The sequence below is a fragment of the Misgurnus anguillicaudatus genome, chromosome 12 (genome assembly GCF_027580225.2).
Source record: "Misgurnus anguillicaudatus chromosome 12, ASM2758022v2, whole genome shotgun sequence".
Taxonomy (NCBI): Eukaryota; Metazoa; Chordata; class Actinopteri; order Cypriniformes; family Cobitidae; genus Misgurnus; species Misgurnus anguillicaudatus.
The window spans coordinates 18,674,989-18,688,852 of NC_073348.2; the positions used below are offsets into that span (position 1 = coordinate 18,674,989).

Sequence of the window (13,864 nt, forward strand, 5' to 3'; positions counted from 1 at the left end):
CTAAGTGTACTTTACTGTGCTATTTTGAGACACCATTAATATGAACTAAAATGTGCTAGAAATGTATTTAAAAAATTTATTTAGTAAAATTTCTTTGTATGAAAGTCGAGTTCAAGTATAATACAAGTGAACTAAATAAATTTTTTAATACAGAGATAGTATGTTAAAAGTGCATTTTAGTTCATATTCATGGTGTCTCAAAATAGCACAGTGAAGTACACTTAAAAAATCTTAAGAATATCTTAAGAAGTACTAAAAATGAATTTTTAGTAAGTACAAAATTAATGTGCGAAAATAAAGCACTTTAAGTACACTATGAAAGTGTACTACTTTTTCACCTGGGTATATATTAGGACATTTAAGTAGTTTTTTTAAACAAACCTTACAAAAACAATACTGGTGTGCATCTTGAGACAGAACAATGGCACTGATATATGTTAGGATATGTCATAAGGTTTTTAAGTTTTAAACTTTCACATCAGCCGCTTTCAGATGGAGCGGCATCTACCACACGGGTGATTCTCACGAAAACTTGGTTGAAATGAGAAATGTAAAAATTGCTTAAATTTACTTTTTTTCCCACTAGACATTGAAAAACAACGTGTGGAGTAAATAGGAACATTAATTTAAAAACTTTTACTTATCATTTAACACTTTTTGTAACATAATTAAAAAATTAGTCCTAAAAAATCTCATTACCGCAACAGTCAGAAAACATCAACACTGACATATTTTCAAAATGACATGACAAACCTGAAAGAACATAATTTGGAGATTCTGCACATGCATTTAAAATCAAAGTATTATTCTTCTATTAATTAAATTAACATTTAATAAGCATCTGTTATGGTAATGATAATCAAAATGTCGTGTAAGCATTCTGACAAGACAATATTTCAAATTAACTGTAAAAAAATGATCTTACCTGGTAGCCATCTTGAAGTAACTGGTCCATGTGCTTGGTCACTCAAAATCAAACTTTATTAAAATTCTGTATGTGTGCTTAAACTGTTCTCAAAAAGTGTTACGGAGGATGAGAACATCAGGCATGGACACATCATTTTCCTAATTTTTCTTCATTAATATTATGCATGAATATTCAGTAAATATAAAAAATATTTACTGAATATTCATGTATAATAATAAACTGTCATCTAAAGTAGTCTAGCAAAACATCCTTTTTTTTTTCTTAATATTTTTGTGTTTATTTGATTAAATTACAACATAACGCATGTTCAAACACAGCCGGACACATTGCGGTAATGAGAATTTCAGCAGAAAATGGGATAAAATTTACAATTATAAATTCTTATGTTGAAATCACACATTGTGCAAGGTAGAACACATTATTGTGTTAATTCTGATGCTTTTTAATGTTACTATATTACACATTTTAAAGCTAAAATCATTAGTGCCGTGGTGTTTCAATGGTTTTGTGAGAATCACCCACACAGAGCCGCAGCTCACAGACAAGAGCAGAAGTATCGCATTCATAATCGTAGGATTCATGCATGATTATGAATGCGACACCTCCCCCATCGTCAGCGAACCACGGCTCCGTGTAGCAAATGCCGCTCCATCTAAAAGCAGCTGATGGCGATTTATTACTAATCAAGGAACCAGCTATGGTTCACATGCGATTTATCGTGCAGCCCTACCTTAAAGTCCCAATGAAATAAAAAAAAGTTTTATTCTCTAAAGTGAAACTGCAGTGTTTATTATACACAATTTATCAGATGAAGTTTCAGCTAAATAGTTTGGACGGGAGCATCTATTTACTCTGCCCCTCCAACTGTCAGTCTGCTGCAAGTTCCATTTCTGGAAAAAAAAAACGACTTTCATATCCAATCAAAGCAAAGTGAAAACAAGCCACGCCCCCTGCTATTTCTCATGTCATATTCTGTTTCACTCGGAAACACAGAAGTAAAGTTGATCACGACTTCCGTTTCGCAGAGATTTTAACGCTCCCCAGTCTGACAGCTGGGGGGGACCAGCAGAGGTTGCAGCAGGAGAACACATCATGGAAAAAGTCAAATTGTCCACAGTTCAGCAGCAGCTCACACCAAACGGCAGGAGTGTAGGTGGGGCTTCCCTCAAATTCCACCAGGACTTCCATGGTAATGCACAGGGTAGCCAGCTCCAAGCGTTCCAAGCGTTTTAGGCGCGACATGTGAACGGCCCCTTAATGCTCTCCAGTGTGATTTCTCATGTGGGTTTTAAGACTATGTCTATGTTTAAAACTCTTTTCACACTGAAGACATGAGTATGGACGCTCTCCAGTGTGAACTCTCATGTGGTCCTCAAGACGACCACTGTGTGTGAAACTCTTTCCACACTGAAGGCATTTGTATGGACGCTCTCCGGTGTGAACTCTCATGTGGGCGTTTAGATTACTTGTGTTTATAAAACTCTTTCCACACTGAAGACATGGGTATGCACGCTTTCCAGTGTGAATTCTCATGTGGACAATTAGAATAGATTTTTGTCTGAAACTCTTTCCACACTGATGACATACGTATGGACGCTCTCCAGTGTGAATTCTCGTGTGTTCCACAAGACTATTTCTGTGTTTGAAACTTTTTCCACACTGAAGACATGGGTAAAGTCGTTTTTCAGTGTGAATTCTCATGTGGACCCGTAGAGTAGATTTGTTTGTGAAACTCTTTCCACACTGAAGACATGTGTATGGATTCTCTCCGGTGTGAATTCTAATGTGGTCCTTAAGATGAGTACCGCGTCTGAAACTCTTTCCACACTGATGACAATGGTGTGGGCTGTTTCCAGTGTGAATCATCATGTGGGCGTTTAGATTACTTGTGTTTTTGTAACTCTTTCCACACTGAAGACATGTGCATGGATTCTTTCCAGTGTGAATTTCCATGTGGACCTTTAGAAAATATGTGTTTGTGAAACTCTTTCCACACTGAAGACATGCGTATGGACGCTCTCCGGTGTGAATTCTTATGTGATTTTTAAGTGTTTCTCTGCTTTTGTAAGTTTTCTCACACTGAGGGCAGGTAAAAATCTTTTCTTCAGTGTGGATTTTCATGTGCTTCACAAGGCATTTGTTCCCTTTAAACCCCTTTCCACAATGATGGCAAGTAAAGGATTTGCTGGCTGCTGTTCTTTGCTTTCTTTTTGGAAAAGAGTTTTTCATCTGCAAACAATCAGATTTTTCTGCCATTATGGAATCATATGAAGATCCTGATGCTGATGATTCTTCTGGTTCAATTTGGTCTAAAATAAAACAAAACAAGTGTTTATTTGTGTGATATTTGTGAGCCTTTATAAGTGACCTGTGCTGTCTAAATGAGTCAGAACAAAGTATAAATGTCGATTTTGGTTGAAATTGACGTCTTCATATAAATAAGTAAGCCCTTCCCTAGCGACCCCAATTCTTGAAATAGTTATTAAACATTTCAAATGATCTGTATTTGTATGTTTTCTGAGGTGTAGCATCCTAGATGCTTAACCTAATACAAAGATGTGTCCATCCACATGCACGTCTGACTTTGGTTTCGGTTTTAAAACAAGAGAGATAGAGAGAGATAAAGTTTTGGACCTGATTAATGTTAAAAGAGTTATTAAGAGCGACAAGACTTGAAAATTATCTTTCTTGTGCTAACTGACAAATCAGACTTGTGAGCGCACAACCTTGATATACACACACAATTAAGGTTTTAAAAAAAACCATTTTGACAGAAGATTATCTGTTTTACGTAGATATAATCTAGTATGACTTAAGTGAATGTTTGGTTATCTGTTGGGAAAAATATCTGATGTGTAACATTATATGTGACCCTGGTTGTAAGTCGCATGGGTATATTTGTAGAAAAAGCATTGGCAAAATTGGTCAGGAAATATTCAATAATCAATCAAATTGTCACCACATACACATTTATAAATAACAGACTAGGCCTACCAGGGCTCGACATTAAGGCTTGTCCGCTTGTCCGGGACAAGTGGATTTTTTGTAGGACAAGTGTAAGAGAAAATGAGTTGTCCGACTGGACAAGTTAAATTTCAATCACGTTATGTGCCGTTAACGACAGAGCAGAACATGCAGCGCAAACACAGAGCGGAATATTAAACAGAGAGCGCGGCACGCCGACACACATGTTTACATGTACTGTTATTGTTACTAAACAAGCTGTGCGCGCATTAAACCTGATCGCCGAACACGGAGGGGCGGGAGTCGCGGAGAGTGATGTTTCTTCAGGCTCCGGCGTGAATATAAATGACTTCACTGTCAAAAAAGCCGATTTAAGTCCGTATTTTATCTCTTCTAACGTTCGGTAAAACACATAATAGGCTTAAAATCTTGTTTAAGAATCTGTTTTATAACGAGAATCTCTCTTTTAGCGTGCCTGTGTGTGTGTGCTGCGCGACAGCTGATTTGAATCGAACAGAGTTCGTCACTGTACATTAAAAATCCCACACAAACATTACAGCGTAAATGCTAGGTTTAAGATTGATTTTATATATATAACAGATAATCTAGATACATTTATTCTAATAAGTTTTTTAGAACATGGTAATGTTCAGTGTTTTAATGTCAGACAATCATTGAAAAATCTTCTATTATTTTGCTTTAATTGCTAACGTTAGTCCGGGTTTGGTTGAAGGCTACAGTTTGTCCGGTTAGAACAAGTATGTCTCACTCAAAGTATTCAAATCGTTGACTTTATTAAATGTGCATAGATGTGTGGTTTGTATAATGCACGCAGACGCACAGTCCACAAAACCTCCTTTGATTTGAATCAATCCTGCTTATTTAAACTATAACTATTTACACTATTCAGCCGATCTCCTTTCCCGTTATCATTCACCTGCTCTATTCTCCGACACTGCGCAGACTCTCTAGCGGAAAGGTTCGGAACAGTCCATTTTGCACTTAATAACAGGGGTGACCGGATTAGTCCATTTATTAAAGGTGACACTTTTCTACAATCATTGAAATGTGGGAAAAATGAAGAGAAATGCAGCAGATATAGCATCATTCTTCAGAAAGAGTACCAAGAAGCAGCCAAATGATTTGATTAAATTATTTGATTATGATTATTTGATTAAATAGTTTAAAAAACATGAGGTTGAATTATGACTATAAATTGTATGTTAATCTCAATTCATTTTAATTAAAATTAAAGTATTGTAGCAATTCTTATTAACACACCTATAATACTTAAAAGTATTTTAAGGTTGGATGATAGAGATTTTATGTGCACCAGAGTAACTGTTGGCCCCTGCCTGGTCACCCCTATGAAAAATCCCTTGCTCCGCCACTGATTAGCAAAACACAAAAAATACATTATATTATAAATCTTTACCCGGACAAGTGACTTTTGTTCATGGACAAGTGAAACACAAATTTACTTGTCCGAAGGACAAGTTGCTCAAAAAGTTAATGTCAAGCCCTGCCTACTGTGGCCACATCGAGGATCTTGTGAGCGTAGAACGCCTTTTGTTTTTTGCCGCCGACCACAGCACACGCTTTTGAAGGAGCGCTGAGAGCGGAAAAGCGCCTGACGTAATTTGCGTCTTTCCATTGTCCAATCAAATGAGGGGAGAGGTGGGCCTTTCATTGTGGTGACTGAAGTTTACTGTTGCTCAGAAGAACCATATCTAATGAGAAGAACCGGTCTTTTGTGCACCTCTCACCCTCAATCAAGGTCAGAGAAAGCAACCTCTTCATAAAGTTTCTGCTAATATGACAGTTACAGGGACTGTAAGTAGGATTTTAAGTGTTTTATTAATCAAAATCAATTTATTCATAAATATGTCATTATTGGTGTCAAATGACCTCTGCCAGTGATCTGACTTTTCTTTATAAGCTTAGAATTTCTCCTCTTTATTTACATTGAATGGGTAAGTCCAATGATGCTTCCATGTCGTTCCGCCATATTGATAAACTATAATAGCAAAGAGGGACAAAAAGCACTAACCTACCAACGCTTTTCCACAACGCGTTTTCGTTCAGAACACCCAAACCAGCTGAAACGGACATTTAGAAATGAACATTTGGAAAAGTGAGGCACTAGAGAGCACTATTTGTTTGAAAACAAAATACAATTTCACCACTAGATGGGGGTAAATCCTACTTACTGTCCCTTTAACAGCAAAAGAGCGCTCACGCTTCAATCTTTGATTGACAAGACAGCTGACTCAATGGTTGCCTAGCAATATCGAAAGCCACGCCGCACTGCTCTTTTTTTAAAGCAACACTAAAGAGTTTTTGCTCTTTGCTCCCCTACAGGTTAGTAATTGTTCATCACCACTATCGTAAATACTGCAGCATAGCTGGCTCTGATTGGATCGTAGGTCTGCCGTAAAGCAAGTTTTTGTAGTTTTCACTCGAACTACAGGACCACTACCCGACGGTTGGAAACTTATTTAGTGCCGTTTTGGCTGATAGAGGGCTGCAAAGCCAATGTGAAAGTGCCATTCACCCTGTTTTGAGTGGATGAACCACTGAAACTTTTTTGGAAACGTTATTTTAAGGTAAAAAAAAACCTCTTTGGTGTTGCTTTAAGTGACCAAAAACGCGTTTGGTGTGATTGGCCCCTAAGTTTGCTTGGTGCTCTCTCAGTACTTTGACACCAGCAAGCTTTCTCTAAAGTGCAAAATGAAGTCGAACGTAGGTCACACGACACTGTAAACAAACAGTCGATGTAGAGAAGTGAACGAGTGGCGCAGGGCTGAGATATCAACGCACATGTCTACGCTTATTACTTTATCCAGAGAGATTATCCACATGCACTAAAATAATGTTTTTCATATAATCTACAAGCTGCCTTCAGTTCTCTTCCAGCATGTTTGGTTGTGCTTCACAGTGTTAAACTTTCCTTCTGTGTTTATTTTTATGTGTTCAAGATTTTTATGTGTAGGACCTCAAACTTCTGTAAAGGAATTCATGTCTGGGTTGATGTTCAGTTCAGACCCTTTGCACTTTCTTCACTTTGGTTTTGGTGTCTAATATTAGGCTACATGATAATCTTGTAATAATTAAATAAAAGCCTATTAGACACTGCTTGTATTATATGCAAAAAGTAAGCTTTAAATATCAATGACTATGCAAATGAGAGTTAATTCATGGTCATCTTAAATGCGTATTAATTAAAAACATTTACACCATTAAATTACTGTTTAGCTATCAATAGTAGTCAGATAATAGCTATTGAAAGAGTGGACCATTTTTCTCCTTTCATGCATGTGTTAGCCATGGTGAACAGATTGTTAACAATGTATGAAATTTGAGTAAATTGTGGCCCTGAGTTAGATGTTGATTAAAACTAAACTAGTTTAAAAATCAGTCCCGTTTCCCTGGCTGTAAATGCCATTGGCTTTCAAAGTCTTCTCTTGCATAATAGACTGACATGGTGATAACACATTCAGTTAGTTGTGTTTACGAGTACACTTTCAGAATGCTCTCAAATTATGAAGATGAATATGAATCTGTGAGTGTGGTGGTGGGGTGACGCGCTGGGACGAGTGAGCGGGAAAAAAAATCACAGTACTTACTATAAAAATCTAGACTACACCACTGACTGTACAGCGTTATATTCCGAGTGGGCATCCCATTAATGCACTAACCTGTTTTAAAGAAGATTCGGATATGCCGACGTAGTTCACTTGATCTCCTTCTCCATGCGTGTCGACATCAGTCTTTTGATGGTCGTTTTCGAACCAAGCACTGCTTCATGAGGCTTCGAAACATTTACAAATCTTTTGTTTCGAATCTTCTTCTTCTTCTGCTGCTGCAAGTTTATGGCTGTTGGCAAACCAGCTTATGGTGCACTACCGCCACCTACTAAACTGGAGTGTGGTCACCGATATACAAGGAAATGCTTAAGTAAAAAAAAACCACTAAATTATCCCATATAACCCTATTTCTTTAATAAATTTAATAATGACTCTATATCTCTTCCATTGCTCTATTCCAAAAAGCTTTGTTTTTGTTTCGAATCAGTGGTTCGGAGCTTGTTTCAAACTGGCCAAAGTCACGTGATTTTAGCAAACGAGGCTTCATTACGTCATAACTGTTTCGAAACGTTTCGAAAATCCGATGGTTCACCGCTAGGGGGAGCTGATCACATGACCGGTGTCTAATATGTTTAGGTAAACTCGGGTCAGTTTTATTATGCAAAGTTCATAAAACATTTATCCTTCTGACTTATAACACTGCCATTTTGTCTACTTTTTGTTTATAGACAGATTTAATGACAAAAATGTGCATAATTAAAAGGGTAGTTAGTTTTAATGATTTGTTTGCCCTAAATAAAACTAAAACACAGAATACACTTAAAGCTCACGTAACACACGCTGTTTCTGCATTTCTGATATCAATCTGGAGTACCTATAGAGTAGTATGACATCCTTTATATCTCTGAAGAGTCTTTAGTTTAATCAGATTTATAAAAGAAATATTAGCTTTAACGAATCTTTCCGATAACGTACGAAAAAATGAAGAAGGAGGAGTTATAACACGGGAGGAGCGAGTACGAGTCATGCAACACTATACAACACTTATAACGTATGATTCACTACATGTTCGTGTCATTTATATAATATACACGCGCCTATTTCCAACATAAGGCAGAAGTCTTACTTACCACGTGTAACTCGTCATGACCCGGTTCTGAAAATCCACCGCATCAAACACACACGCAAAACTCCGCTGCTAATCCGGATAATAAACTATATCCATTGTTTCCATGAGGCTGGATGTCTTCTCCTTACATCCAAAAACACACTTCTTGTTGTGCCATTGTTGACTTTTGAAATTAAACAAAGCTGAGTGGCGTGATAAGCTGTTAGCAAGCTCTAGCGGCTCCCGCTGACTGACGGCTGGGCGGGGTTTTCCGGGGGAAGTTTTCCGGCGGAAGCCCATATAAAGAAGTGATACGTATCGAAAACCCCTGAAACGTCAGTTAGAACCGTAATCGAAAAAAATTAGCCGAAACTTGTACGAACCCTGGCGAAGTGCATTCGGCACAGAAATACTCTGAAACACGCCCAACTGCATTTTTGACACTTTGCCTACGTTTAGCATGAGGAAACAACTCTATAACTGTGTTAATAAGTCAGAATGCTTGAAATACCATTAAACCCCCCCTTTAAGTTAAATAATTTTAACATATTTTAATACAAATCTTGCTATTATTTTGTAAAAAAAAATAAAGTGTAAAATGTTTGGACAAATCTGCTTTTACACTATTTTGACCAGCAGGGGTCGCCAGCGTGTGTGGTGTTTCGAACTGCTTCGGAAAAACTAGCCGTTTCTCAATATGCGTTCTTGTCTGTACTTGCGTTCATGTGGACTTGTGAAACGTCATCAGTCGCGGGCCAAGTACTGTTCCAATTCAAAGTTCGCATCAAGCCCAAGTTCACATAAAATCCCCGGATGTGTTCTAGATCCGCCCATTTTATCGAGGATGCATCAGAAGAGACTTGTGTGGACTTATGACAGCGAAGTTTCCCAGAATGCATTTCGCGCCAGATGTTCGTTCTTCCGAGTCTGAACTTGCAAGTTCGAACTACGAAGGACACAAGTCCGAGTTTGGCGTACTTGGTATTGAGAAACGGCTACTGACTCAATTTTCGAAGCAATTGGTTCAATTGATTCGAAGCTTCGAAAAGCTTCGTTTCTCCCATCACTACATCAGTCAATACAAATAGCAAGGAGCCGAATCTTCAGCCGAGGCAGGGGCGGGACTCTAATTTAGATGAGCACACCACGTGGCCAATCACATGGGAGGACAGACTAGGATCATACCACTATGTGAAAGAAGGAAAGGGGCACCCGCTCCGAAGATAGCGAGTGGTACAGGTCAGATACACAAAACGACCGAGAGAGGATTTAAAGGGGGCATTTCACAAAACATTTTTACGATGTTAAATAAATCGTTGGTGTCTCCAGAGTACATATGTGAAATTTTAGCTCAAAATACCATATGAATAATTTATTATAGCATGTTAAAATTGCCACTTTGTAGGTGTGAGCAAAATGTGCTTTTTTTGTGTGTTATTTTAAATGCCGATGAGCTGATCTCTGCACTAAATGGCAATAAATTTCTTTATTTAGTACACACATATGAACTATAATATGCTAAAATGTATTTTTTTTAATGTATTTATGTACTACTTTTTACATTTGAACCAGTGCTTTAAGTGGCCCAAAAGAGGTGCCGGTACTCTAATTTTTTTAGTTTTTTTGCTGACTCGACTCCTATATTTAAGGGGTTTTGTATTCAGCAGTCAAGACGACCATGTAAAAAATAATAAATCCTTTTTTAAATTTGTGTATTTGCTTGAGCTAGAAATAGCTACTGAACATAAATAAAATGTGCAAAAGGATTTTGAAAAAATACCATTAGAAAGAGCTACTGTAGAAAGAGTTTTTGAACATAAATAAAATGTGCAAAAGGTAGATATGTAAGTAAAATTTTCAGCATGGTTAAATGCTAAAACTAGTTGTTCAGATAGAAAGAGCTAGAAAAAAACTTTAAAATGACACCAAAACCATGTCTATGGGGTCAATAATAACAAAATACTGGCCATTTGAAACTCTAAAGTAATTTATTTTGTCCCATTGTTTTACATTTTGCGGATGGTAAAACTACAGTGCACGTCGTTCAAATTCATTGAAATTTCGTTTACTTGTAGTTTAGCAATTAAACTAAATGTATATTATAATTTCAAGAATGTTTTCTGCACATCGCCTGAGGAAATCCGAAGTTGCGTCGAGCGGAACCAAACTGAAAGCCGCGACAGCGGAGATTATCACGTAGCCTACCTACAAGGCTTGCGTCTGACCTGCAGCTATCATTCTAACTTGGTGGGATGTCAGCGAGTCCTCTGATTCTGAAGGTGTTCTTTTACTACTCAGAGTCTAAAACAAGGAGGGCATATTACGTGTTCATTGTATTTTCATTTTAACCGAGCAGCTATGTTTGCGCGTTTCACACACAAACACACACCTCTCCAGAGCACGTTGACACTGACTGACGGACGCATGCGCTTTTAACTTGTAAACGCAAGGGTGTATGAGTAATGTAGTCTCTGCTCTCGGTGGGACGAATTAGGAAGCGTACATTAAGGGCGCTCTGAAAAGCAGCAGCGCAGCCAAAGGATTAAATTAAACCTCTGATTTTTAAACAGATGTGCAAATGAGCGTTCCGGTACGCTAAAAGCACGTTCTGGGCGCACGGAGAGGTGGTGGTACGCTCAAGAGCTATTTTTAGAAGTGGCGGTACTGAGTACCGGCGCGTTCCGGCCCACTTAAAGCACTGATCTGTTGGCTGTTAACTTTTACGTGAAAAGACAACGGAGGAACCCAGGTGGAAAACACCGCCAACTTTTAACTCCTTCACTCAGTGTCAGAGAGGCACTGTCGAGGTTCCGCACGCAGCAGTGAGAAGCGTGCACGCGAGAGAGAGAGATGCGCTGCTGAACGCTTGCAAAAGCACATGAAGCCGGTTTAAATAGTAAAATAAAATGTAAATGGTAATCATGGAAAATCTATTTGATTTGTGCCAGTGTTGAGTCTGTGGCGGGGTGCCCTCCTTCTTCTCGTTTGCACGAGTCTCAAATCAAACAGTGATTGACAACTGGTCCAACTGTGCGGTGGGTGTCGTGGTGTCTCTTTCATCCTGTTTTAAACACGCTCAACTACTGTGCTCGCTTCGTCTTCACGTTTGCGCGAGTCTCAAATCAAACAGTGATAGAGACAGAGCGCAGCGCGTCATAACCTGAAAACCACGCCCACCGGGGGGGAAAGCAATCCAACTGTCTCCATTGACTTTGTATTGCGAGAAGCCGCCTCCTTGTCATTTCTGGCTTATAACAAAAAACTGAATACTGCCTAAAAGCTGCTGTGTGACAATATGTACAGCTAACAAGCCAAAGAACCCAGAACTAAGTTTTTATAAGCTGTCGAGCCGTAAAACCCAGCTTTTAAGGAGAATAAAGTGGATCGCCGACTACGTTTCCCCCTATTGGACGCAGTTTTACTAATAGGAGTACTATGAAAAGTTGCCTGTTTCCATTTCTGTGTCTTTAAACGCTCGTTTTTTTACATTTGAAAGCTTATAAAAACGTATTTGTTTTTTTGGGTTGTTAGATGTACACCTTGTCACACAGCAGCTTTTAGGTATTAATCTGTTTTTAAGTTTAATCTGTAAATAAGTTTTTATAAGCTGTCGACCCCAAAAACGAGCGTTTAAAGACACAGAAATGGAAACAGGCAACTTTTCATAGTACTTCTATTAATAGAACTGCGTCCAATAGGGGGAAACGTAGTCGGCGATCCACTTTATTCTCCTTAAAAGCTGGGTTTTACGGCTCGACAGCTTATAAAAACTTATTTCTGGGTTTTTTGGCTTGTTAGCTGTAGATATTGTCACACAGCAGCTTTTAGGCATTATTCAGTTTTTTGTTATAAGCCAGAAATGACAAGGAGGCGGCTTCTCGCAACACAAACTCAATGGAGACGGCTGGATCCCCCTCACCCCCGGTGGGCGTGGCCCCCAAATTTGCATAACGGCGCTCTGTCTCTATTGACAACTGGTCCAATGGTGTGGTGGGTGTCTGACAACTGGTCCAATGGTGTGGTGGGTGTCATGGTGTCTCTTTCCTCCTGTTTTAAAAACGCGCAACTACTGTGCTCGCTTCGTCTTCGCGTTCGCGCGAGTCTCAAATCAAACAGTGATTGACAGCTCTCTGGTCCAATGGTGCGGTGGGCATTTTCAGGTTGACTGTAAATCTAGCTGGCCCAATGAGATTGGAGGGGGGGCACCAGGGGGGGCCAATCATATTCCAAGGGGGGGCGGTGCCACCCCATGCCCCCCCTCTAGACACGCCCCTGACAGGCGAAGCACAGTTTGAGTGAGAGTACACAGTAAATCTGATGGTAAGTTAAAACTGCTTTCTGGAACACACCCCTGGTTTATTCTCAAAAGTGTATTTATGGCCCACAAACGTCCCCGAATAGTAAGATATTTGCAATAAGCTATTGTAAGGGAATTAAAATAGTTTACAGTTTTGCGCCTGCCCACACATTAAATAAAGCAATAATTATTATACTCAGTGGGGTGGTCTTCCAGACAGGGTTTAGATTAATCCAGCACTAGACCTTAGTTACCCAGGTGAAAAAGTAGTACACTTCCATAGTGTACTTAAAGTGCTTTATTTTCGCATACTAATTTTGTACTTAAGAAGTATGAATTTTAAGATGAATTTTTAGTATATTAAGATGTTCTTAAGACTATCCAAGTGCACTCCACTGTGCCATTCCGAGACACCACCAACATGAACCAAAATGTGCTAGAAATGTATTTTAAAAATGTATTTAGATACCACTCCCAGTAAACCCGAACCCATCTTTGTATGAAAGTTGAGCTCAAGTTCAATACAAGTGTTAACCAAATACATCTTTTAATGCAGAGATAGTATGTTAAAAGTGCATTTTAGTTTATATCCATGGTGTCCCAAAATAGCACAGCGAAGCACACCCAAAAAATCCCAAGAACATCCCAAGTAGTAGTCAAAATGAATTTTTAGTATATTAAAGGAATAGTCTACTCATTTTCAATATTAAAATATGTTATTACCTTAACTAAGAATTGTTGATACATCCCTCTATCATCTGTGTGCGTGCACGTAAGCGCTGGAGCGCGCTGCGACGCTTCGATAGCATTTAGCTTAGCCCCATTCATTCAATGGTACCATTTAGAGATAAAGTTAGAAGTGACCAAACACATCAATGTTTTTCCTATTTAAGACGAGTAGTTATACGAGCAAGTTTGGTGGTACAAAATAAAACGTAGTGCTTTTCTAAGCGGATTTAAAAGATGAACTATATTTTATG

The 13,864-nt window shown here is 38.6% G+C and overlaps 1 protein-coding gene across 5 annotated transcripts in view; it reads right to left on the reverse strand.

The window, feature by feature from the left end:
• Window positions 1-1,225: 1,225 nt before the first annotated feature.
• The window catches only part of LOC129447289 (uncharacterized), an 85,360-nt gene continuing 72,721 nt past the window's right edge, over window positions 1,226-13,864 (reverse strand). For 3 of the 5 annotated variants that reach the window (XM_073874059.1, XM_073874060.1, XM_073874061.1), the window contains one exon: window positions 1,227-3,237. In XM_073874059.1, the coding sequence (XP_073730160.1) occupies window positions 2,183-3,237 (1,055 nt within the window). In that variant the 3' untranslated portion in view covers window positions 1,227-2,182. Of the gene's footprint in view, window positions 3,238-7,590; window positions 8,584-13,864 lie in introns of those variants that run through there. The other 2 variants (XM_055208953.2, XM_073874062.1) reach the window with 2 other exon arrangements.